The sequence below is a fragment of the Heptranchias perlo genome, chromosome 8, assembly GCF_035084215.1.
Source record: "Heptranchias perlo isolate sHepPer1 chromosome 8, sHepPer1.hap1, whole genome shotgun sequence".
In the NCBI taxonomy this organism is placed as follows: domain Eukaryota; kingdom Metazoa; phylum Chordata; class Chondrichthyes; order Hexanchiformes; family Hexanchidae; genus Heptranchias; species Heptranchias perlo.
In genome coordinates, this window is record NC_090332.1 from 28,645,974 (window position 1) to 28,670,426 (window position 24,453).

The 24,453-nt window shown below is 40.5% G+C and overlaps 1 protein-coding gene across 3 annotated transcripts in view; it reads left to right on the forward strand.

Moving 5' to 3' along the window:
- The first annotated feature begins 2,777 nt into the window (after positions 1–2,777).
- The window catches only part of rab3gap2 (RAB3 GTPase activating protein subunit 2 (non-catalytic)), a 95,434-nt gene continuing 73,758 nt past the window's right edge, over positions 2,778–24,453 (forward strand). The window contains exons 1-4 of one of the 3 annotated variants that reach the window (XM_067988876.1): positions 2,778–2,939; positions 16,707–16,771; positions 23,291–23,414; positions 23,651–23,732. In XM_067988876.1, the coding sequence (XP_067844977.1) occupies positions 2,843–2,939; positions 16,707–16,771; positions 23,291–23,414; positions 23,651–23,732 (368 nt within the window). In that variant the 5' untranslated portion in view covers positions 2,778–2,842. Of the gene's footprint in view, positions 2,940–10,678; positions 10,694–13,336; positions 13,530–16,706; positions 16,785–23,290; positions 23,415–23,650; positions 23,733–24,453 lie in introns of those variants that run through there. The other 2 variants (XM_067988877.1, XM_067988875.1) reach the window with 2 other exon arrangements.

Here is a 24,453-nt window from a genome sequence, read left to right on the forward strand (position 1 = left end):
AGGAGATTACAGAGTGATTTGATAGAGGTATTTAAATTTATGAAGGAATAGGACAGGGTAGATAGAAACAGACTGTTTCTAGTGACTTAGGGGTCTATAATGATGGGATAAAGCCTAAATGTGAAAGATTTGAGGCAGAGAGCAGGAGAAACTTTTTTACACAGAGGATTTTGAGGCTCTGGAGTGCACTACCAGAGTCAGTGATTGATACAGAGACTTTTAGAATATTTAGAATTTTTAGAATAGGTTACACATTCATGTAAACAGGCACTCAGTTTAACATTGTCAGAGGTGCTGTTCTTTGAATAAGCTGTTAAACTGAGTGCCTGTTTAAGTGAATGTAGATCCCATTGCACTATTTAAATTTCAGGACGTTTTCCTGGTGTCCTGGACAACATTCCTTCCTCAACCAATACCACAAAAAAACAAATAACATGGTCATTTGTCTCATTGCTGTTTGTGGAATTGTGCTTGTACTAAATGACTGCTATATTTGCCTATATAAGAGCCATTGCACTTAAAAGGAAGTAATTGAATATGAAGAACTTTGAGATTTTTCTGAGAGACATGGAAGGATGCTATACAAGTACAAGTCCTTAAAGGGGTATTGAGTTCATAAAAAGTTATGGTAAATGTTTTACACAAAAATCAAATGCTGCATTCTAGTTGTAGACTCCCATGGTCTTGCACGGAGCCCAAATTCTTTGACACAAAGCAAAAAATTGCAGATGCTGAAAATCTGAAACAAAAATAGAAAATGTTGACAACAGTCAGCAGGTCAGTCAGCATCTGTGGTGAGAATAGACAAGTTAACATTTAAGATGTTAACACTACTAATCTTCGGCCTATTTAGTTCAATTTTGGTGAGCAAGAAAGAGTTAGCATTTATGTGGTGCCTTTCACATCCTCAGGATGTCCAAGTAGGCAAGCTCTTCTTTAAATAGTGCCATGGGATCTTTTAGATCCACCTGATAGGGAAGACATGGCTCCAGTTTAACATCTGTTTGACAGTGCAGCACTCCCTCAGACACGGAAGTGTCAGACTAAATTAAGTGCTGAAATCTTTGAAGTAGGTTTGAACCCACAATCTTCTGACTCAGAGGTGAGATTGCTACCATTGAGCCAAGGCTGACATCAAAGACGTTATTTAAAGTTAAATGTAAGGAATCTTACAACACCAGGTTATAGTCCAACAGTTTTATTTGAAAATCACAAGCTTTCGGAGGCTTTCTCCTTCGTCAGGTGAAGTGTCACTTCACCTGACAAAGGAGAAAGTCTCCGAAAGCTTGTGATTTTCAAATAAAACTGTTGGACTATAACCTGGTGTTGTAAGATTCCTTACATTTGTCAACCCCAGTCCATCACCGGCATCTCCACATCATTTAAAGTTAAGGTAGATAAATCAATGAGACGTTACGGTTTATATCTGAGGATCATGAGGGAAGCTAGCAAAGAAATAGTGGAGGCTGTGAGTATCATTTTCCAAAATTCAGTGTAAAGGAAAATTATGCCAGAGAACTAGAGGCTAATAAATATATATATCGACTTACAGCACAAAAACAGGCCATTCAGCACAACTGGTCTATGCTGGAGTTTATGCTCCACAGGAGCCTCCTCCCATACTTCTTCCCCTAACCCAGTATACCCTTCTATTCCTTTCTCCCTCATGTGATTATCAAGCTTCCACCTAAATGCATCTATGCTATTTGCCTCAACTACTCCTTGTGATGGTGCATTCCACATTCTTACCACTTTTTGGGTAAAGAAATTTCTCCTGAATTCCCTATTGGATTTGTTAGTGACTATGTTATATTTATGACCTCTAGTTTTGGACTTCCCCACAAGTGGAAACATTTTCTCTACGTCTACCCTACGAAACCCTTTCATTATCTTAAAGACCCCTGTCAGGTTACCCCTCAGCCTTCTCTTTTCTAGAGAAAAGAGCACCAGCCTGTTCAGCCTTTCCTGATAACTCTGCACAGTACTCCAAGTGTGGCCTAACCAAGTTTCTATACAAGTTTAACATAACTTCTGTGCTTTTGAATTCTATCCCTCTAGAAATGAACCCCAGTGTTTGGTTAACTTTTTTTTACAGTCTTATTAGACTGCATCGCTATTTTTAGTGATGATGTAGAGATGCCGGTGATGGACTGGGGTGGACAAATGTAAGGAATCTTACAACACCAGGTTATAGTCCAACAGTTTTATTTGAAAATCACAAGCTTTCGGCGCTTTCGTCCTGACACACCTGACGAAGGACGAAAGCTCCGAAAGGTTGTGATTTTCAAATAAAACTGTTGGACTATAACCTGGTGTTGTAAGATTCACTACTTTTAGTGATTTGTGTATCTGTACCCTTAGATCGCTTTGTTCCTCTTCCCCATTTAGACTTATTATCTGAGCAGTATTCTTCCTACCAAAATACATCACCTCACATTTCATCTATGTTGAAATTAATTTGCCAATTAATTACAGACCCATTCTGCAAGTTTATAAATGTTTATTAATATGGCTTTCCTTCTTGGACATGAATCCAATGCCACCAGGACAAATACCGAAGGAGGGCACCAGTACGAATCAAGCGGCTCAGTTTAATTCAAACTGTGGCACTTTCCGTTCTAAAGCGGTGCTGACCATCCCGTTATAAACCCAGACTCTTAAACAGTCTGCTGCTCCTTTCAGCCGCCCAGGCTTCTCGCGTACGTGAATAATAGGCTGACGCGTCGGCTGCGCATGCGCCTTAGCGACTCACTTGTCATCGTTGCCGCCGCCCACAACACGGAGCTGAGGGGAGGAGACAGGCCGCAGCCGGGAGCGGAGACTCGGTCCTGGCACTGTCACCATGTCCTGCAGCCTCCTGCATTTCTGCTACTTCCAGGATCTCAGGCTCGTCCACGATTTCCTCTTTCCTCAAGTGAAGGAGGAGGCGAAGAGCGGCGGTAGGTGGAGCCCTCGGTATTTCAAGTGATGCTGAACGGCGACAGGGCAGCGGCCGGGCCGGGCTGGGCCGGGACTCGATCGGACAGGACAGGGCCTCAGTGTCTGCGGTGGTTCGAAGCTGCTGCTGGCCTGAGGCTCTTCAGTCGGGCTCGGCTCTCAGCACCGTGCGCACTGTGGGAAAGGCCTCTGGTGAATGTCACCCGAGTCTAGGGGGTGGGAAAAGGGGCTGTCAACGGAGGCAGCAGTGCGGTAGCCGTGTCCAGTCCATCATGATGTTTTTAATCCGATATTCCCGGAGATGAAACCAAGCTAGAGACTAAGTCAGATCATAAACTTTGGGTAGGTGGCATAATATTCAATTAGGAGCGATTAACACATCTTGGGTAAGATGCAATCAGACGCCAGTTAGAGGGCTGGGAACACACTTAAGGCTGTTCCAGTTATTTTCTACACAGTTGTATAATCAATATTTGTCAAAAAAGAAATGTTGCGAGGTATATTTTATAGTAAATAAGGGTTGTAACCCACCGACAATTTTTAGTTTCATGAAATTAACAGTTATATAGACAATGCTGGATGTTGATGTTCCCAGTTTAAGCAGTGTTTTGATGGAAGTTGTTTGTGTATTATACAGATCAAATGTTATACATTTGAAATGAGTGCTCATAGGGTATTATAATTTCTTCATGGACTGTGATTTACCAAAATGAATGAAATGACATTTACTGTTGTAAACAAGATATTGCATGAAACAAAATGTTGACAAAAAACAAATGGAGATTAGATGATGTTGCTACGCAGGAAATTTACATAACTACTGCAGTTTGACTTGTTCCTAGATAATTTATTTAGATTTTTCCATATGACCTAAGTCGATCCAATAATGCCATACATTATTGGTGCAAGGCACTTCAGATCTTAAGTCTAGGGTATATTTGTTCTAATTTTTCCGGTTTATTGAATGGTTATAAGAATGTAATGTGTGTAGGATCATTTGTTTACAAAGACTTAGGTTCTGAGTTTAATGTCTCCAATTTGTAACTGCAAGTTTCAGTCAGCAATTATGTTATCTGATGACAAAGGGAAAGATGGTGCATCACTTACTGGAGTCTTCAGAACTATAGATAGCTTATTTGCAGTTTTTGGGATCAACTGTAGCGCACAGACAAAAGCTGACAAATGTTGGTCTTTCAGCATAAATTCCCTTTCAAGGACAGTTTTATCCAGTGCCTGATGGAGCAGAAAGACCAGATTTGGCCAATGAAGATGTCTAAAGCCCTTGGGTATTTTGGCATTAAATTACTAGTTGAAGCATGCACAGTAATTCAGAAATTTGATATTTTAACCAGTATGAGCTCAGATTTTATTTTTAAAAGTGCTGAATTTCAGAAACCTATGCTAGTCTGCATTGACCAATCTGTTTACATTTTTAAAAAGTGCATAAAAATCAGTTTTAACATAGATTTACAAAGAAATTACAGCACGCAAACAGGCCATTGAGCTCAACCCGGTCTATGCCAGTGTTTATGGTCCACTCGAGCCTCCTCCCACTCTATTTACTTCAACTCAGCCTATCAACATATCCTTCGATTCCTTTCTCCCTCATGTATTTATTTAGCTTCCCCATAAGTTTCAGAATCATGTAAGACAGGAGGACACCACCATGCCTATGCTGGTTCTCTTAAGAGAGCTATTCAGTCCCTTTGCCTCATATCCTTTTTTATTTTTCAAATATTTATATGCTTTCCTTTTTAAAAGCTGTTTTGAATTCTGCTTCTACTGTTTCTGGTAGGGCATTTCATGTCCTAACAACCCAAGAATCTTTTCTCTCTTCGTTCTTTTGATGATCTTAAATTTATGCCCTTACTTAATTTTTGCTAATTAACTGTATCAAACCCTTCAATTTTGAACACCGTTATCAGATCTTCTTTCTCTCTCCTTTGTTCTAATGAAAAGAGACCCATTTTCTCTAGTCTCTGAGGCATCAAACTAGTGAATTTGTTCCGCCCTCTCTCCATGGCCGTGACATCCTTAAGGCGTCCAAAACTTACCTCCACTCCTCTCCTGAAGGCATTGAATGGGGTCCGGTTCTATTGTTGCCGATTTCCCTCCAGTACATTGCCAACTGGCCATAATGCTTATGTCCTAACCCTTGCTACTTGCATTATAGCCTTGATGGTGACTATTATCAGGCTATTCGATTTCAGGGTACATCACAGTTGAATCTGATATTGTCCCCCGCCTGATGTTCACACTTTTTCTCAATTCTAGCGGTGTTGGTAAAAAGCAAGTAGATGTGGGAATCCTGATCGTTGTTTTCTTTTGGTTACTTCTTCCTAACCAAGAGGTAGAATTGGCTTCAATTTGTTGTAGGATTTCATGTAGTTCTCATTTCCAACTAATGAACTGCTTCATTTGTAACCAGTGGAGATTTCAAACAATCAGCCCTCATATAAATGGATCGACCACAAATCAAACCTGAGGCCTTTTCCATAGAACCATATAAGTTTGCAACACAGAAGGAGGCCATTCGGCTCATTGTGTCCGTGCCAGCTTTTTGCTAGAGCAATCCAAAGCTAATCCCACTGTCCCGCTTTCTCTCAAATAATTATCTAAATTTCCCGTAAAATGAGCAACGTTTTTTTCCTCAACCACTGCTTGCAGCAAAGCATTTAATGCTCTAGCACTCCTCTGTGTCAAGAAGTATCTACTAGCCGCTTGCCTCACTCTTAATGATATCTTTAAATTGATGATTCCCAGCCTGAGGAAATTGTATTTCCCTAGGAACTCTTATCAAAACTGTTCAGAATTTTAAAAACCTCTCTTAAATGTTCTTTAGCATTCTCTACTCCACTGAAATATTCCCAGTATCTCAAGTCTTTCCATCATGATAGTTCCCCAGACCAGGCATCATCTTGGTGAATCTAAGATGTACTTTGTATGATTTTAAAGTACTTTCTGTAATGGAATGCTGAAAATTGCACACAGTACTCTTAACTGTGCTCTAACCAATGATTTGTATAAATTCATCATTACTAGTTTACTTTTGTGCTTCGAGCCCTTATTTATAAAACCCCAAAGTCTACTGGCTGTATCTGCCTACCCTTGCACTTGTAGGGAATTATGTATTTGAACCTGTAGGTCTCTTTGTTCGTCCTCCTCATTCAGTGTCTTCCCATTAAATCTATGTTACTGTTCCTTATTTTCTCCCAAAATATATTACCTCACACTTATCTACATTAAATTGCACCTGCCACCTGTCTGCTGATTCTGCTAATTTCTGTATCTTCCTGAAGTCTTTCACAGTCGTTCTCGCTGTTTGCCGAACCTCCCCTTTTTGTGTCATCAGCAAATATTTGAAATTGCGTTCCTCAGCCCCGTTTCAAATCACCTTTATATACAGAGGGCAAAAATGGATCCAGCACTGACCCTTGCGGCACACTACTTCAAACCCATCTCCAGTCTGAGCAACACCTATTCACCGTAACTCGTTGTTTCATGTCTATCAATCAACTTTCTGTCTCTGCTGCTACATTTGTAACTTGTGATGAAGCTGCAGCACAGTACTATAGCATGCTGCTTCCGCTGTTTGGCATGCATGTAGACAGAGCTAAGCGATTCCACAAGCAACGGATCAGGTCAAATCTCTGCAGTCCTGCCACATCCAGTTGTGAATGGTGGTGGACAATTAAGCAACTAACGGGAGGAGGAGGTTGCATGAACATCCCCATCCTCAATGATGACGGAGTCCAGGACGTGAGTGCAAAAGACAAGGCTGAAGCATTCACAGCCATCTGCAGCCAGAAGTGCCAAGTGGATGATCCTTCGCTGGCATCTATCCGACAATGTGGAAAATTGCCCAGGTATTGATTTGCACAAAAATCAGGACAAATCCAACCCAGCCAATTACTGCCCTATCATCCTACTCTAAATCATGAGCAAAGTGATGGAAGGAGTCACCAACAGTGTTATCAAATGGCATTTACTCACCAATAAACTGCTCACCGATGCTCAGTTTGGATTCCGCCAGGACCACTCGGCTGCAAGCCTTATCTTGGCATTTTTCAACACATGGATACAAACTGAATTCCAGAGGTGAAATGAGAGTGACTGCATTTGCGCAAAGGCAGAATTTACTGAGTGTGGCACCAAGGAGCCCTAGTAAAACTGAAGTCAATGGGGATCAGGGGGAAAACTGTCCAGGGGCTGGAGTCATACCTAGCATAAAGGAAGGTGGTTGTGGTTGTTGGAGGCCAATCATCTCAGCCTCAGGGCATTGCTGCAAGGGTTCCTCAGGGCAGCATCCTAGGCCTAGCTATCTTCAGCTGCTTCATCAATGACCTGCCCTCCATCATAAGGTCAGAAGTGGGGATGTTCGCTGATGATTGCACAGTGTTCAGTTCCATTCGCAATTCCTCAGATAATGAAGCGTCCATACCAGCATGCAGCAACACCTGAATAACATCCAGGCTTGGGCTGATAAGTGGCAGTAACATTCACACCGCACAAGTGCCAGGCAATGACCATCTCCAACAATAGAGAGTCTAACCACCTCCCCGTGACATTCAGTGGCGTTACCATTGCCAAATCCTCCACCATAAACATCCTGGGTGCACCATTGTCTAGAAACACAACTGGACCAGCCACACAAATGCTGTGACTACTAGACCATGTCAGAGGCTGAGTATTCTGCGGTGAGTGACTCACCTCCTGACTCCCTTAAGCCTCTCTACCACCTGCAAGACACAAGACAGCAGTTTGATGGAATGCTCTCCATTTGCCTGGATGGTTGCAGTTGCAACAACACTCAAGAAGCTCAACACCATCCAGGACAAAGCAGTCCGGATGATTGGCAACCCATCCACCACCTTAAAAATTCACTCCTTCCACCACCGGTGCTCTATGGTTGCAATGTGTACTATTTACAGGATGTGCTGTAGCAACTTGCTTTGGCTTCTTTGACAACACCTCCCAAACCCACGACCTCCATCTTCTAGAAGGACAAGGACAGCAGGTGCTTGGGAACACCATCACCTCCAAGTCCACACTCCATCCCGACTTGGACGTTGTCAACGCGTCAAAAGCCTGAAACTCCCTACCCAACAGCACTGTGGGAGCACCTTCACCACGTGGACTGCAGTGGTTCAAGAAGACGACTCACCACCACCTTCTCTATGGAAACTTGGCTTTGTTAGTGACTCCCATAACCCAAGAATGAATTATTTTTGGAAAAAAGAAAAGATGGTTAAATGGCATTGAGGCACAGATCAGCCATGATCCAATTAAATGGCAGAACGGACTCGAATGGCTAAATGACCTACTCCCATTATTTTGTGTTTAATCTGTACTTTAAGCAAAACCAACAAATTAACTACCTTGTAGCATAGTTGTGACTGTACTTAATGTGAGATGCTGTCAATTTTGCTTGTATATTAATTGAAGTTATTGTCTCACCCAGTCACCTATAACAACTGACATTACTTTTAGCGTATTATGTCTCTGAAATTTAACTCTGTAGTAGGCCACTGTGTTTATTCCATACAGTATAATGTGATTTACACAACTATTACCATGGAAGAAGTAAAACTAGTCCTGGCTAACAGTTGTCCCTTAACCAACATCACCAAAAACAAATCAACTAGTCATTCATCGCATTGCTGTTTGTGGGACCTTGCTATGTGTACTTTAACTGTGCTGTTCGCTTACAAAATTAACAGTGATTTCATTAGCTGTAAAGTCCTGAGGTTGGAAAGATGCTATATAAGTGTAAATTTGTTCATTCTTTCTTAGTCTAACCATTCCCTGTAAGTATTCATATTGTGATTGTTTTAAAAAGAGTAGCTAATTCCAAAAGAATTGTGTGTGTATGTGTGTATGTGTATACATGTTAGGGTTGCCAACCCTTCAGGATTGTCCTGGAGTCTCTAGGAATTGAAGATTGATCTCCAGGGCACTGCTGCGAGAAAAATCATTGGGACATTAAATGAATTATGTTTTTTTTTAATTTTCTTTGAACACTTTCGCTTATTGGTTATAAAAAACATTGGAGATGGGAAAAAGGGCTGAAGTTGAGAATCTTCCAATCGGCTAATGAAGAGTCTCTTCGCTTCTCAATTGGCTTGAGAAGACGGTGCACCACCAGGATGGGCGTGTTGGTAGATCAATGGTGGGGCAGTGGGAGATGGGAGGTCATGTGATGAAACCTCCAGGAATACAGCCAATCTGAGTTGGCAACCCTAGTACACGTGTGTGTGTGTGTGTGTGTAAGTAAAATCAGTCTTTAGGTTATTCTGAAGGAATAGACCCGGTTTGGGGGGAGGGGGCTGGGCATGGATATTTTCATTTTAAAACAATCAATCTTGTCAGCCTTCTAGAAGCTGCACAGTTCTGAATAGTGTATTGAATGTTAGACTTTCTCTTTGCAAATTCCCACTCCCCCTTTCCATGATCACTTAGTTACTGGGCCTCTCAACTAAATGGAACTTTAGTATTCTGCTGCACACCCTCATTTTTGCATCTGAACCTATTGCATGACCCAGGCAATTTTATGCCTTTGCAAAGCATGATACACCCATCTTGCAGCATCGACAATAACTGATAGTTTTCCAGGGAGGAGGGAAACTAGATGGTGCCGTTGGCTAAAATTCTGTGCTTTGCCTCTGGCACCTGGGTTTGAAATCAGCCCAGATTGATGGCATTCACAGTTTAATCTGACTGTAAGGCTCATGAATGAAATATGGTAGACTATCTCGTGTTTCTCGTGACCATGAACATATAGTAGCTAACTGGTGTATATTAGGCACTGATTAGCAGTCTCAGGAGACCAATGATATCTAGTGCAGGAAATAAAAGATGTCACAATAAAGTGTTGACTAAGTCTCTCGTATTTGGGCTAAAAAAAGTAGAAAATGTTCCATTCCTCAGACTCCATGTGCTTGTCTTTGAATGCCAGATCCACCAAAGAATTGTAACCACGTTGTGGAGTGTTTTGTGTGGAACTTGGACCTCAAACATATATGCTTTGTGTTTTAAGCAGCTGTGATATCCAGTGCTATTTTCTGTCCAGTGTTTGGGTACACTTTTAAAGCCAGTCTGTTCTTTATTGTCAGGATTGGCAACTTAATTTTTTTTTGAAGTAGAAATTATTCGCATTCACACTTCTACCGATTCTGTTGATATTAACGTTGTAAGTGGAGGGAAGAAAACATCTCTTTTAGATCACAGTGATAGTTTTATGTGTCCAAAAGACCTGTGGCAGTTATGGATGATGCAAAGTGTGGATCTGTACTCTCATTGGCAGCCAGTTCTTGTTGCGTCACTGGAGCACTGCTCATTGTAGACAATATTTTTTCACTGACAAATGTTTTAACATTTTATCTTTAATATAGAGTGTGGATTAAAGTACAAGGTAAATTTGTCTTTGAATCTTTAGACCTTTAATAGAGAAAATAAAGGGCCAGATTTTGCTGTGAAAATAACAGTGAGGCTAACAGCGCGCACCGTTATTTACGTGCAAATCAGGCAGCAACTTCCGGCAAGCGCACATGCACAGTTGAACGCGAAAATCCGGAAGTTACTGTCTGAGATGCGCTGCCCCTCCGTAAGCTGCGTGAAAACAGCATCTTGCCGTCTGGCTCCCCATTCAGATGTATTGAACAGTGTAAGGTTCCTGTACTGACGTAGATACAGACTAAACTTGCCATAAAAGGCTAGGGCTTGTCCATTCCAGTCTAAGTAGCCTTTTAAACGTGTGGTAAGTCTTAATTACTGCCAAATTGTCTGGCACTGAAAATTAACTTTTACAAGTGTAGAGCCTCATTCTTTCAGCTTTAAATTATTGTTGGAGAATTTTTTAAAAATTAAGTAACTTTTTTTCTTTCTATCTCTTTTATCTCTCTCTCTCTCTCTCTCTTAATCCAATCTTTCTTCCCTTTCTTTATTTCACTTTCTGTTCCCGATTTGACATTTTATTCACTAGTCTAACTTATACTTCCTGGTTTAGAAACTGCGCTGCTCATTAACCATTCTTCAATCTGGCTAAGGAGATACACAGTTGCTAGCCCTGTTCACACATGTCCCAGATGCCCTGTAGAGGGCACTTCGATGTTTGGCTGACAGCAACTTGCTGTGCATAACCCCATGGAAAGTCTGTGGGCAAGTGGAAGTTGCCGTTCATTCGCCACTCACAGCAAAATCTGGACCATTAAGATAGGTAACACTGAACTGTTAAAATTTGCTTTGGACGTTTAAACCTTTAATGTAATTGTTGTACCACTGTAGGTATTCATTGAATGGCAGTGCTCCTCCATTCACTATCTCTACTTCTTTTCAATCACAGTGCTTGCTGTTCTAACATGGATTTTCACTCAGCATTAATGCCAGCTTTCTTGGCTTGAAGACCGCAATGTCCAAATGGAGACCTATCTGTCTAATTGATATTAACTATAGTCACTGTATGCCAATTGCATGAATTAAATTTAACTTGTTAGGTGAACACAGATTGAATGCTTAGGGTGTAGCTTTGTTAATTCACAAGTTCATCTCCTGTGGTGCTGCTCCCAAGAGGAAAAAAAAACATTTTTGTCTTTCTCTTCCTGTAATTGTTTTTTTGTCTCATATCCCGAATGATTTTTTTTCCTGAGTATCTGTGCAATTAAATCTTCCACTGGAAGAGATTCTAATTCGTAGTTGGATTTGGACAGTTTATTAAAGGTTGGTTAAAGCTCTGTGTTACCCCTCCTTCGTTTTTCCTCATGCCTTTTGTGAAGTGCTTTGTGACGTTTTTCTATGTTCAAGGTGCTTTATAAATGCTTCTTGTTCCAATTGCAGAGGCATTCTATTCATCTCGTCTAACACCGAGCTAGTGTAACATCTTATTAAATCTATCAAAACTTCATCATAACTAATTGTTTACAACTTGAATTAATTTGGTATTCCTTCAAGATTCAGATCTGGAAATATGCTCAGTGGTCTCCCCTGGTAGTACTGTTTAAACTTATATATTACTTATATAATTGTTGTACTCTGAGAGATCCTCAAATCATTGTGGGTTTAATCTATTTGTCTGCCATTTAGGTATTACCATTTTTGAGTGCTACTTCCTGTTTTTTCATGGATCTTTTGCTTCACCCATATGAGTGGTCAAAAGCTTTCCCCATCTGGTTAGAGTAGTCATAATGCATATCTACTGGATGTTCTTGTCTCCATTGAGCTGCTATGACACTTCAACCAGTAGTGTGTTTTTTCCAGGGTTGGGAATCTCTCAATGCTGATCTGAAGGCATTGTGTTCATTGTAATAAATGAAGCCACTCCAGGATGCATATGGCTCCTCTGTTAGTGGGTCAGCCATGAAGTAAGAAAATCTGACACGGTGGATCTCAGCTGGGAGAAGAAAGCTGCTTAGTGGCTCCCAGGTACCATTGAGTAACAGTGACATGAACCAGGACAGTCATGGGTTCGATCTCCAACCTGTGCTGTTGGTTGACTTTCAACAAGGAGCTGCAATTTTAGCCTCGGCACTCCTGAGTAAAGGAAGGAAAAATCGTATAAGGTGTCTCCACTCCTGATTGCTATCTAACATCTGTGCTCAAAGTGTGGTATGCGGATGTTGGGTGAGGACAACATCAGGTCAATAAATACTCATTTATCACTGCTGATACTCATTGTCAAGACTACATAGGCAGAGTACTAGAGGGCTCCTGATGCTTGTGGAACTGTATCCCAGGAAGCGATCAACATCTTCAGGCGGTGAGAGAAACTCTGGGAGAGGGAAGACAGTCTACTCTTAATTTAAAGCCATAGTTTGCTCAAAAAGACCTTGATTATCCTGTAGTGAGACTTAAGCAATTTTCATGAAACAGCACACCAAAACTCTACAGGAACAATAAAAATGCTATAAAACATCAAAGCAGCTATTGTTATTCAAATGATCTAAACTTCAGTATTGTACAAGCTATGCAACTCATTTGTCATTTTGCTTCTGGCCAACAGCTCGTTTATCCTCAAAACTGTCAATTCTATTGATTGCAGAGAAAAATTTCATGGGGACATATGGCTTAGCTGTCGTCCAGAATTGGATGCAATGACTGTGTTGGGGACTGGTTCTCCTACCTCCATCTGCTCGCTTGATCCACTCACTTAAGCCCCTTCCTCATTCTTCCTCCTATTAACAGTAGCATCGTCCTACACACCATCAACAATATCTGTATCGGTCAGCAATCAGGATTTCCTTATCAACGCCAACAATAGATTCTGCACTCGTGTCTACTGGGAGTTGCAAAAGAGAACTTGTGCTGAAAAAGGTTTGCTGCTTCAGAGTCGACTGTCAGTGCTTGTGTGAGATCCCTGGCTGTGTCAGTAGTAGTTGCTTCTTTTGGTGGGATGCATTTGCAGAACCAAAAGGATTTAGCAATGGATTCTGCTTTCAACTCATCGCATGATAAACAGATCAAGCCGATTGCCTGCAAAACATCCAACGGAAATGGCACTCCAGCATCATGCTCAACAATCATCTTTCCCAATATATATTCCTGTAGTGCCATTTTACGGCAGAAATTACACATTGATTGGATCACAGTCGTCATGCTTGGTAAGACGAGGTCAATAGCCCATTTCATGTAACAAGGTCATACTATCGGGCCACTTCTGTTCCCTGCATATGTCAATGATTTCAGTATAGTCCTAGAGGGCATAGTGTTGAAATTTGCAGATGATACCAAATTAGGAGGTATATTTAATTCTTTAGAAGGCCAAAGAAAGCTGAGAAGAGATATTGATAAGATGGGGGAATGGACTAAAAAATGGCAAAGTGTGAGGAGATTCATCTTGGTTAAAAAAACACAGCAGTAATTATATTCTGAATGGAAGTTGGCTCAGTGCTGAGGAAGCCTAAAGTGATTTGGGAGTACCGTTTCATAGGACATTAAAGATAGCACCTCAAGTTGATGAGCTGCTTATTAAAAAAAACACTAATGGATTGATGAGCCTACATAAAACTGTAATAAAATCTTTGTTAGAGTACTGTATGCAGTTTTGGGCTTCACACTGTAGGAAGGATATTGAGGCTTTAGAGAAGATACAACACTGATTTACTAGGCTGCTGCCTGTTATGAGGAATTACAAATACAAAGAAATACTTGAAAAAGTGATATTTTTTGATTAGAGCGGCACAGACTATGGGAAGATATGATGGTGTTTAAAATTATGAAAGGGTAGATAGAAGCAAGACTTTCCAGTAGTTGAGGGGTCAAGAATGAGGACCCATAGATACAAGATAAAATCTAAGAGATTGAGAACAGAAGACTGGAGTAACTTCCTTAAGAGAGTTTTGCATCTGTAGAATTAATTTCCAAGGTTAGTGGTTGAGGCAGAAACTATGTTAACATTCAAGATTAGATTGGATTGGTGGATGAAGGAAATATTATTATATGGGTAAATATGATTATAACTGTGCTCGCATGGCAGTTATATACTGACAGGCTAATTAGGATGATTGGCCTGTTTCCAGATACTAGAGTAAAAGTAAACACCTGATCATAGGCAATGTGGGGTCTGCTTATGGGAGAGACTGCTGATGCTGAACTGGACAGAATATCTAGAGTAGACCCAAAACCTGTTAGTGCTGAAGTTTGAGGGGCTAACCTTTAGAAATGGTCTTGCATCTCCTGGTTTCACTATGATTGGGACCTGACTCTTGAGTCTGCTTTTGCATTGATGTACTGCCAGAAGCTACTTCACATCAACACAAATGTGGTAATATAACTGCAGTTGGGAAGTATTTATTTTCTTTTCTCTTCCCCCCCCCCCCCCCCCCCCCGACTTTCCTTCCTATTTAAGAATTCTTCTTTGCACTCATCATTTACTGTTTTAAAAAAAATGTTTATCTTATATTTGATTATAATTGAACAGCATCAGAACACGTGCATAAGTAGCACTTTCAGATTTGTAAGTAACCAAATATGCATGAAGGTGTGATATGAGGGAGGGTGACATTCCAAACAAAGCTTGCAGAGGAATGTGATCTATCCTTACTTTATGAAAATAAAACATAATGTGGATCTGATCTTGTAATGTGCAGTGCTCTTGATTTGAATTCACATTACTGTTTACACTGAAGTTGCTTGCTTTGGTCAGTGGAAAGTACTGCAGTAACTTTGGGGCCATTATTCATTTAATAGGTTATCGCTTTTCTTTAAGGTTATGGTCCCATTCTAGTCCATTTTAGAATACTTCATGTGAAATGTGTGGCTTCCAAATCTGCTTTCCAGACAATGATAGAACATAAATCTTCACACCAGTTTTATTATGTTTTCCATTATTGCTACCAGGAGTACAGTATATAAATTAATGCTGAAATGACACTAAATACTGTATGAGCACTAAATCAATGATTTAATGTTCCTTCAGATCAAACTTAAATCATTCATCAACATCTTCACAGGCATCATTTGGCTTGTACCTAATTAAGCTTTGTGCACCCACCATGTAACCATACAATCATCTATTCTTTGTTGTATACAGAATCAATATTTGATGGTAACAAGACTGTAGTTGAAATGTCAGTCACCTGCTGATATTCTTAACCAGTTAGAAATTTTCAGTTCCCACCTCTCAATTTCAGTGTGTTGTAATTCCAGGGCTTCAGCTAAAATATACATAATGAAACTTGATAATTTAATTTGACCCCTAACTAGATAAGACTATAGTGTAAAGGAACACATGATCTTAGCAACTGTGATAGTATTGCAGCATGTTAAATGTCCGTTGGGCTGCGGGAGTGTGGAAATGTATTTATAAAGCAATCTGATAGTAACCAATGTGATCTTATCTGGTGGTTACGCTGTTAACTCTCTAGGAATTTTGCATCACATCTTTGTGAATCTCTTTGCATATTGCAATTATTAACATCGCTGCAGGTTTTCTTTTTGAATTTCTTGTTCTCGGGTGGCTTTTTCCAAGATGTTACAGTCATAAGCTTTTCATTGGGGAATCCTGGCTAGGGTACTGTGCTCTACCATAACAAAACACTTCAATAGATGTACATGCTGTACCTTTGGGCTCCTCTAGAGGGCTGTAATTGAAACACCAGAGGTTCAGACGATCAGAAACTTCTTGAACTGCACTCTGGTATTGTCTGAATGTATTGTGTGGGGAACCATGAGCAAGTGCTCATCCCACCACTGCATAGGAGTGCAGCAGAACTGTCTCATTGATTATTTATGGTGCAAGTACTAAATTCATGTAGCGGTAGTGATGTTGCCTCTGTGTCAGAAGGTTGTGGGTTCATACCCCACTCCAGGATTTAGATGTTAGACATATGGGCCTAGGCTTTCCAATTGTGATGCTAACAGTGACTCCTTCATTTTAATGGGTTTCCATCAGCCTTATAATCCAAAAACTTAGGCCGTGGCGTCCTCAGTAACTGTTCCAACCAATTAATAGTGCATTTACATTGCAAGTTTTAGTGTCTGTGCAAAATGTTTTTAGCTTTTTAACAACACAAAACTTGTGGAGAGTAAATCAGATGTGAAGGCTCTAAATGACTACAGATTTGGGCTGCATTTACCCTAAGTGCAGTGTCAGTGCAACGTGAAGCCGCTTTGCACTGTTGCTACTGTCATGGTGTACATGCACCAGATCTCTTCCACCGTTATAAAGCAACGCTCATGCTTGTGAAACATGCTACAATACTCCTGTTCATTCTTTGTTGAAATCCCTCCAGATGTGCTGACCATAATTAATGCATTGATTTTTCTTTTCCTTGTAGAGAAAGAACTCAGCTGGGAAGATGAAGACTGGGGAGCGTGGGAAGATGGTGAATTGAAAGAAACTGTAAGATCAAATTGTCAGTTGATTTTTAAAAAATTCTTATTTGGCACCTGCTTGAGACTTGTGGGATTGGCGGGCAGGTGTTAGTTTGGCTAAGGAACTGGTTGTATTCTCCTAGATAGAGGGTAGTTATTAATGTTAGTGGCTGTCAGCGGGGGCAGATTACTCAAGAGTCCCGCAGGGATCAGCTTAAAGGCTATTGCTCTTCACCGTCTTTATCAATGAGCTGAATGAAGGCATCAGAGGATCTATCCGGAGTTTGCGGATGTTATGAAGGTATGTGTGGGTATAAGGACCATGGATGATGATAAAGAGCTGAAGGCAGATCGAGATGCATTGGGGGAGATGGAGCTAATATCTGGCAGATGTCTTTTAATGTAGAAAAATGCAGCGTTCTAAGCACCCAAGGGGGACTCCGTATTGATTGTATAATGATTGTATTGATATGGAATAAGTAAAGTAAATACAATCACTTTAGCAGTAGTACAGAGGACTACGCAAAACAATATTACTTGCTCTTCTGGGTGGAGACTGTTGTAATGTAATCAAAAGCAAAATACTACGAATGTTGGAAATCTGAAATAAAATCAAAAAAATGCTGGAAATACTCAGCAAGTCAGGCAGCATCTGTGGAGAAAGAAACAGAGTTAACGTTTCAGGTTGATACTTGCTGAATATTTCCAGCATTTTTTGTTGTAATGCAGTGTTTGAATTCTACCGTTATCACCCTGCTTGCTTTAAGCTAATACCTTTTTTAAAAAAAATGTAATTCTATCATTATCCTGCTTCCTTACAGCGTGATGCAGTTGGGTAGGGGCAACTCCAAGTTTGTATACACCATGCAAGGTTATGTGCTCAAGGTTGCTGAATGGGAGAAAGACCAGAGTTGCAAGGCTATTGTAAAAGCGAATAGGGTGTTAGCTTGTATTGCTAGGACAATTAAATATAAAATAAGAAATGCCATCCTTTCCTTGTGCAAGACCATATCCAGTCTTGTTTCCCTCACATGGGGGATATCAAGGCCTGGAAAAAGTTCATTGGAGGCCACTTGATTGATACCTAGTTTAAGGGTCCTTAGTTATCTGGACAGGCGTAGGGACCTGGTGCATTTTACTTTGGATAAGTGTCGACTTTGAGGAAATATGATTGAGGTTTTAAAAATAATCAAGGGTTTAGATACTGTAGTGATGTTTGCCACTCGCGGGAACTTAGCCAGCTCTCCTTTGAATGCTTGCAGTGAATCCGTTGCACGTGCCACCATCTTATTCCAGAGGCCGACGACTCTCTGCGAAAAGAAGTACATTTTTAGCATCTAATCTAGTTATATGCTTTCGTAACTTGCACTTGTGTTCCCTCATCTTTGCTAACTCTCATCTTTCAAAGGCCGTAAAGCAAGCTGCAGGAAACTTTGGTAGCCCGTAACATTTGACTCGCGACTTCTATCGAGAAATTCCATCTTGTCTCAGGAATTTATCAGGTTCATTTTTAAAAGATTGTAGTGACTCCTTACCCATTTCACATTTCTGCAGTTTGCTCAAGGGCAACTCTGCAAAAAGAAATACTTCCTGACACCTCTTTGTCAGACGTGACTTATCGTTGCATCCAACCCAACCATCTCAAATAATTTATCAAAATGGACTGAGTGCCTTCCAAACAGTTGGATCCTATCCTCATAAATAAGAGCTTCAAGGTTCGATATTACCCGTGTCACTTTCCTGTGAATCTTCTGCAGAGCTTCTTCACCATCTGTGGGCACCAAAACTGGACGCAATGGCCCTGAATTTGCTGTTAAGTGGGCCCAAATAATGCCGTTATCACCATGCAATGCTGCTTTCCAGCGTGAAAGATTAAGGAAATTTGGACGCAAGTGACTTATAGCCATTCTTATGCTGCGCCCGAATTTACTTGATCTTTACCAGATTTTCTGCTGCTCAGATCTCTGGTCTCTGGGGGGGGGAGGAGCTAAATACGATTAAAATCACTAAGGAATTGGTGCTCAATAAATTAATGGGACTCAAGGCGGATAAATCCCCTGGACCTGATGGCTACATCCTAGGGTCTTGAGGGAAGTGGCAGTAGGGATTGTGGATGCTTTGGTAATAATTTTCCAAAATTCTCTGGACTCGGCAAAGGTCCCAGCAGATTGGAAAACTGCTAATGTAACACCCTTATTTAAAAAGGGTAGTAGGCAGAAGGCTGGAAATTATAGACCAGTTAGCCTAACATCTGTGGTGGGTAAAATTTTGGAGTCTATTATTAAGGAGACAGTAGCAGAACATTTGGATAAACATAATTTAATAGGACAAAGTCAGCATGGCTTTACGAAGGGGAAGTCATGTCTGACAAATTTGCTTGAGTTCTTTGAGGACATAACGTACAGGGTGGATAAAGGGGAACCAGTGGACGTAGTGTATTTAGACTTCCAGAAGGCATTCGACAAGGTGCCACATAAAAGATTATTGCTCAAGATAAAGAATCACTGGATTGGGGGTAATATTTTGGCATGGGTGGAGGATTGGTTATCTAACAGGTAGCAGAGAGTTGGGATAAATGGTTCATTCTCGGACTGGCAACCTGTAGCCAGTGATGTTCCGCAGGGGTCGGTGCTGGGTCCCCAACTCTTTACAATCTATATTAACGATTTGGAGGAGGGGACCGAGTGCAACATATCAAAGTTTGCAGATGATACAAAGATGGGAGGGAAAGTAGAGAGTGAGGAGGACATAAAAAACCTACAAGGGGATATAGACAGGCTGGGTGAGTGGGCGGAGATTTGGCAGATGCAATACAATATTGGAAAATGTGAGGTTATGCACTTTGGCAGGAAAAATCAGAGAGCAAGTTATTATCTTAATGGCAAGAAACTGGAAAGTACTGCAGTACAAAGGGATCTGGGGGTCCTAGTGCAAGAAAATCAAAAAGTTAGTATGCAGGTGCAGCAGGTGATCAAGAAGGCCAACGGAATGTTGGCTTTTATTGCTAGGGGGATAGAATATAAAAACAGGGAGGTATTGCTGCAGTTATATAAGGTATTGGTGAGACCGCACCTGGAATACTGCATACAGTTTTGGTCTCCATACTTAAGAAAAGACATACTTGCTCTCGAGGCAGTACAAAGAAGGTTCACTCGGTTAATCCCGGGGATGAGGGGGTGGACATATGAGGAGAGGTTGAGTAGATTGGGACTCTACTCATTGGAGTTCAGAAGAATGAGAGGCGATCTTATTGAAACATATAAGATTGTGAAGGGGCTTGATCGGGTGGATGTGGTAAGGATGTTCCCAAGGATGGGTGAAATTAGAACTAGGGGGCATAATCTTAGAATAAGGGGCTGCTCTTTCAAAACCGAGATGAGGGGAAACTTCTTCACTCAGAGGGTAGTAGGTCTGTGGAATTTGCTGCCCCAGGAAGCTGTGGAAGCTACATCATTGAATAAATTTAAAACAGAAATAGACAGTTTCCTAGAAGTAAAGGGAATTAGGGGTTACGGGGAGCGGGCAGGAAGTTGGACATGAATTTAGATTTGAGGTTAGGATCAGATCAGCCATGATCTTATTGAATGGCAGAGCAGGCTCGAGGGGCCGATTGGCCTACTCCTGCTCCTATTCCTTATGTTCTTATGTTCATCAGCATAGCCCCGCTCCTCCATCCAAAAGAGCGTACAGTGCAAATTTCTTGCATTTACGCAGGCTCAGAACATGTAAACTTTTACCCTAATTTTTAGGCACACAAGCCTCCTTTGAATTTGAGCGTCTTGAGAACTGGTTATGAGTATAATAGTTCGATGACACACAAAACGCAAAGGGTTCGCTACATCTATAAAAGTATTTTTGAATCCAAGGTGATCAGGCCAGATACCCTTTCATAATAGGAAATAATTCTTACCCACTTCCTCTTCAACATCTAATTATAAATGCCTGTAAAAAGATCAGCATCAAATGTAAAGTAAGGGTCGGCAAATGATCTTCATATTAGTAGCCCCATATGCTGAGAAAGAAGAGAGTAAGATTGCAGTCTAAGATCTTCCTTGGCACTTGCGCTCATCAGATCCACATGCTCTTTGTTCAGGGTTTTGGATATTGAAATGAACTGAACGTCAGAATCCTTGCTTAAGACTGTGGCACATATGGCTGCCGTTGTAACTCTCCGGAAACTGTTGTAATGAAATTAGGATACAGATTTTCTCAGACTGTTTTACAAAAGTTTCACAAATTAAGGAAGATGACTGAGGCTTTTGTATTGAATGATCAGTATTTTTTTTTCTAAAAATCTGCATTTCCCCCTCCAATTTTGGTTAGTTTGATTAAAGTGTGATGCACTGAAAGTAAGAGTGTTCGGAGCTTGCGATAGACCTTTTTAATTCAACACGGCTGTCAGCATTGCTATTAATTATTTAAAACAGAGCTTGGAAAACACCACTTTCTGCTTGGTGAGTAGGAACTTGACTAAATTATACTTTCCTTGGTGAATATTAACCAGAGAAATAAATCATGAAAAGAGATAAACTCTATCTTTTGATGTAGTCTGGTCATTAGGGGAAAGGAAGAGCTGTAACAGACCACAGCTGATTGAGGCAACACTAGAGGGCCTTTCATTCAAGTCTCTTCTTCTCTTCCCTCCCCTCCATATCTAGTATAACAACAACAGCAAAGATAATTTACATTTATATGGTGCTTTTAACGTAGAAAAACATCCCAGTACACTTCAGAGGTGTATAAATCAACTTCAATTTCTTCCTTCGTATCAGTAAGTGGTCTCATCACTTTTGACCTGTCTGGATCCAGCCCATGTTTCCTGTATCAACCTGGGTTAAAAACAGTCCATTATATATCACGCTAACAGCATTTGGCTGAAAGAATACGACCAGCACCAGCTAGCTGGCCACTTGTTTACTGCCGTACTTCTTTTTGAGCTCATCCCTTTTCCAGAGACATGTACTCGCTTTGAGTGTACAGCTTTACAGTCCTTAACTTTTGAGTTTTCTGGCAATATGCTCAAACTGACTTTTGAGTACCTGTCTTCCTTCCTCCATGACGTTGGAGGGCAAATTAATGATTCGGTGCTCCTGGTGGGAAGCCTCACTTGCAGGGAGCGAGGGTTAAAGATATGGCTACAACACTGTATTGCGAACTTTCTGATCTGCAATCCCTTTGGACACGGTTCCCTGCTGCTAGTATGAGATTGCAGAATTTACCTTAAACTTCCGTGTGAACAACCACCTGCTGCCTTTCTTCCACTTAGTGCATTAATCTAAGGGTGTCAGTGCTTTTTGTTTTCATGGACTGCATAGACACATAGCACAGGTGCCTCAGGCCACATATATATAAAACATTTAAATCTATGTTCCCTAATCTTGGATTGCTAATAGTAACAGATTTTGGTGATCTGATTTAGGACAAATCCATTAATGAAGCAACAGTATGAAGAGCACTAGCCAAACCTCCAGGCCAACAAGATTCAGACAAAATACACCAGGGAGTAAGAAATCCAAATCCAAATGGGATTGAATTTTATGGTTTTGAGGTCTGATTGCCAGGGCTCATGGGTGAGGGAGGGGCTGCGTGTGGCTGTTGCCTACACCCTGCACTGGCCTATCTACTGTCTCAATATCTGTAACTTAGCTCTCAGTAAACAAATCATAAATCTATCAACTTGATCTTCATAACAAAAGCAACTGTCTATATATCACACCGTTAAATATCCTATTCTACTACTATAACCTTTTTCTTCATAGCTTTTCCTTTGTTTGACTAAGCTGCTCTGACTTTCACTCCGTTTCTCCTCCCTGTTCCTAAATAATGTACTTGGTATTATCCAGTACATGAAAACGATATGACGCTGTAATTTTATGTCAGTTCTATTCTGCCTCTTTTCTGTTCTACTCTTTCCTCCTCCCCCCCCCCCCCCCCCGCTAACCCCCAAACTATACTTCCCTAATGTAATCTTTCGTCAACTGATTCCTGTCCTCAGTTGTCTCACCTACTGTGCCTATTCGTGCCATTTCACACTGGTCACTCCCCACAAGGACACTAGCCAAACCTCCAGGCCCACAAGATTCAGACAAAATACACCAGGGACATAAACAAGGACATAAATCCTATCCATCAATCACATTGGTTCTCCTTTAGCAAATTGATTAGCAACTAACATGTTGATAACAATAACCCTCTATGAACATCTGAGCTCTAAAGACGATATACACATCGCAGTACACACACATTATTGCTCTTGTTTCATCTTCAGTGTACACTTGAAGCCCTGACTTGAATGTATTTGAAATCTATTTCTTACCCTGCTATGTCCTTTAACAACTTAAATGAATCTTACAAATAGCTGTAAATTATCAACCACTGTTCCTGCCCAAAACGTTACTGCTCAATCAGCCTGAAGCTAAATTCCCTGATTTTTCTTTTTAGACACTTCAGTTTCATTTGAGACTATAAATTTTGAAACTGTTTAAAACTTGTTTTGTTTTATTTAATGTATTTATTTTATTTAATGTAGTTCTGAAATTTGTTACAGAAGGAAGATAATTCCACAAGTAAGGCACCAACAGTGTCATGGCTTCAGGACTGTGTGATTTCATTGTCACCTACAAATGATCTAATGGTGATAGCAAGGGATCAGAAAGCTGTCTTTTTAGTGCGTAAGTATTAGTCCTTTGGTGAACATTTGTGTTTGCATATGATTGATGTTAAAAAAAAAAATATTTTTTCTGAGGCATATAAATTTACTTCTGTTGGAATACAAAACTATAATTCAAAACCTGTTGAAGATGGTGTAATTTTTCGAGTTCTGTTTGTAAAATTAAAACCGTAAAATATCTTGCAGAAATAGTCTTGTTTCCAATTTACGAATTATGGTTTTTAAATTTTTTTTTAGCAAAATGGAAACCCAATGAAAAGGGTAAAGATGAAATGCAGTATTGTGTTACTTGGAGTGGTACTTTAAATGCTGAAGAAGGGTAAGTATATCTTAAGAGTTCTGGAGTTAAGTATGGTAGTTTGATCGCAGTCTTCATTTAAAAGAACAATCACATGCAAAGGAAGTACTGTGTCCAGATGAATCCTTGGAAGAAATCTGTGTGGATGTGATTTCTTGTTCAGTTTCCAATAACATTTTCATATGTGAAAATGATGATTCACAGGGTTTTGTGTTGAAGTCCCAATGTGCTGTGCTACGAAATGGCGAATCATTTATTTTGCATTAAGGTTTCCTGCGTGCAAGTTCCTGGTCTTGTGATGCCATAGGAGAGAAGGAGAAATGCAGAGCATAAAAGCTTTGGAGACCGAATCCAGAGGCGAGTCACTCTAGGTTGTCACCATGCTCACATCAGCAGAAGAGGTCTATGAGCACTTTATCTGCTTGTATCTGTCGTGGAATGTTGTGTGGCCTAGGGAGAAAATAAAACAGAAGGGTGGTGGGGAGAGAATGATTTCATAATGACAACAAAGGTCATTGTTTTTAGAATTAATTTAGTGGTACTCATGGGGCTCCACTTGGTGTTGCAAGCTGTAGAATAAACACAGCACCTTATTAATGATTATGAATTCATTTATTTAAAAAAAAAACCTCAATTTACTGTTGTCCAGAGTGCTTGTAGAGCTTTCACATTTGAAGAACAGTTCTAAATTATGGTCACTGTTGACCTTGGTATTGATTTGTTTTATTTGTCCCTGGAGGGT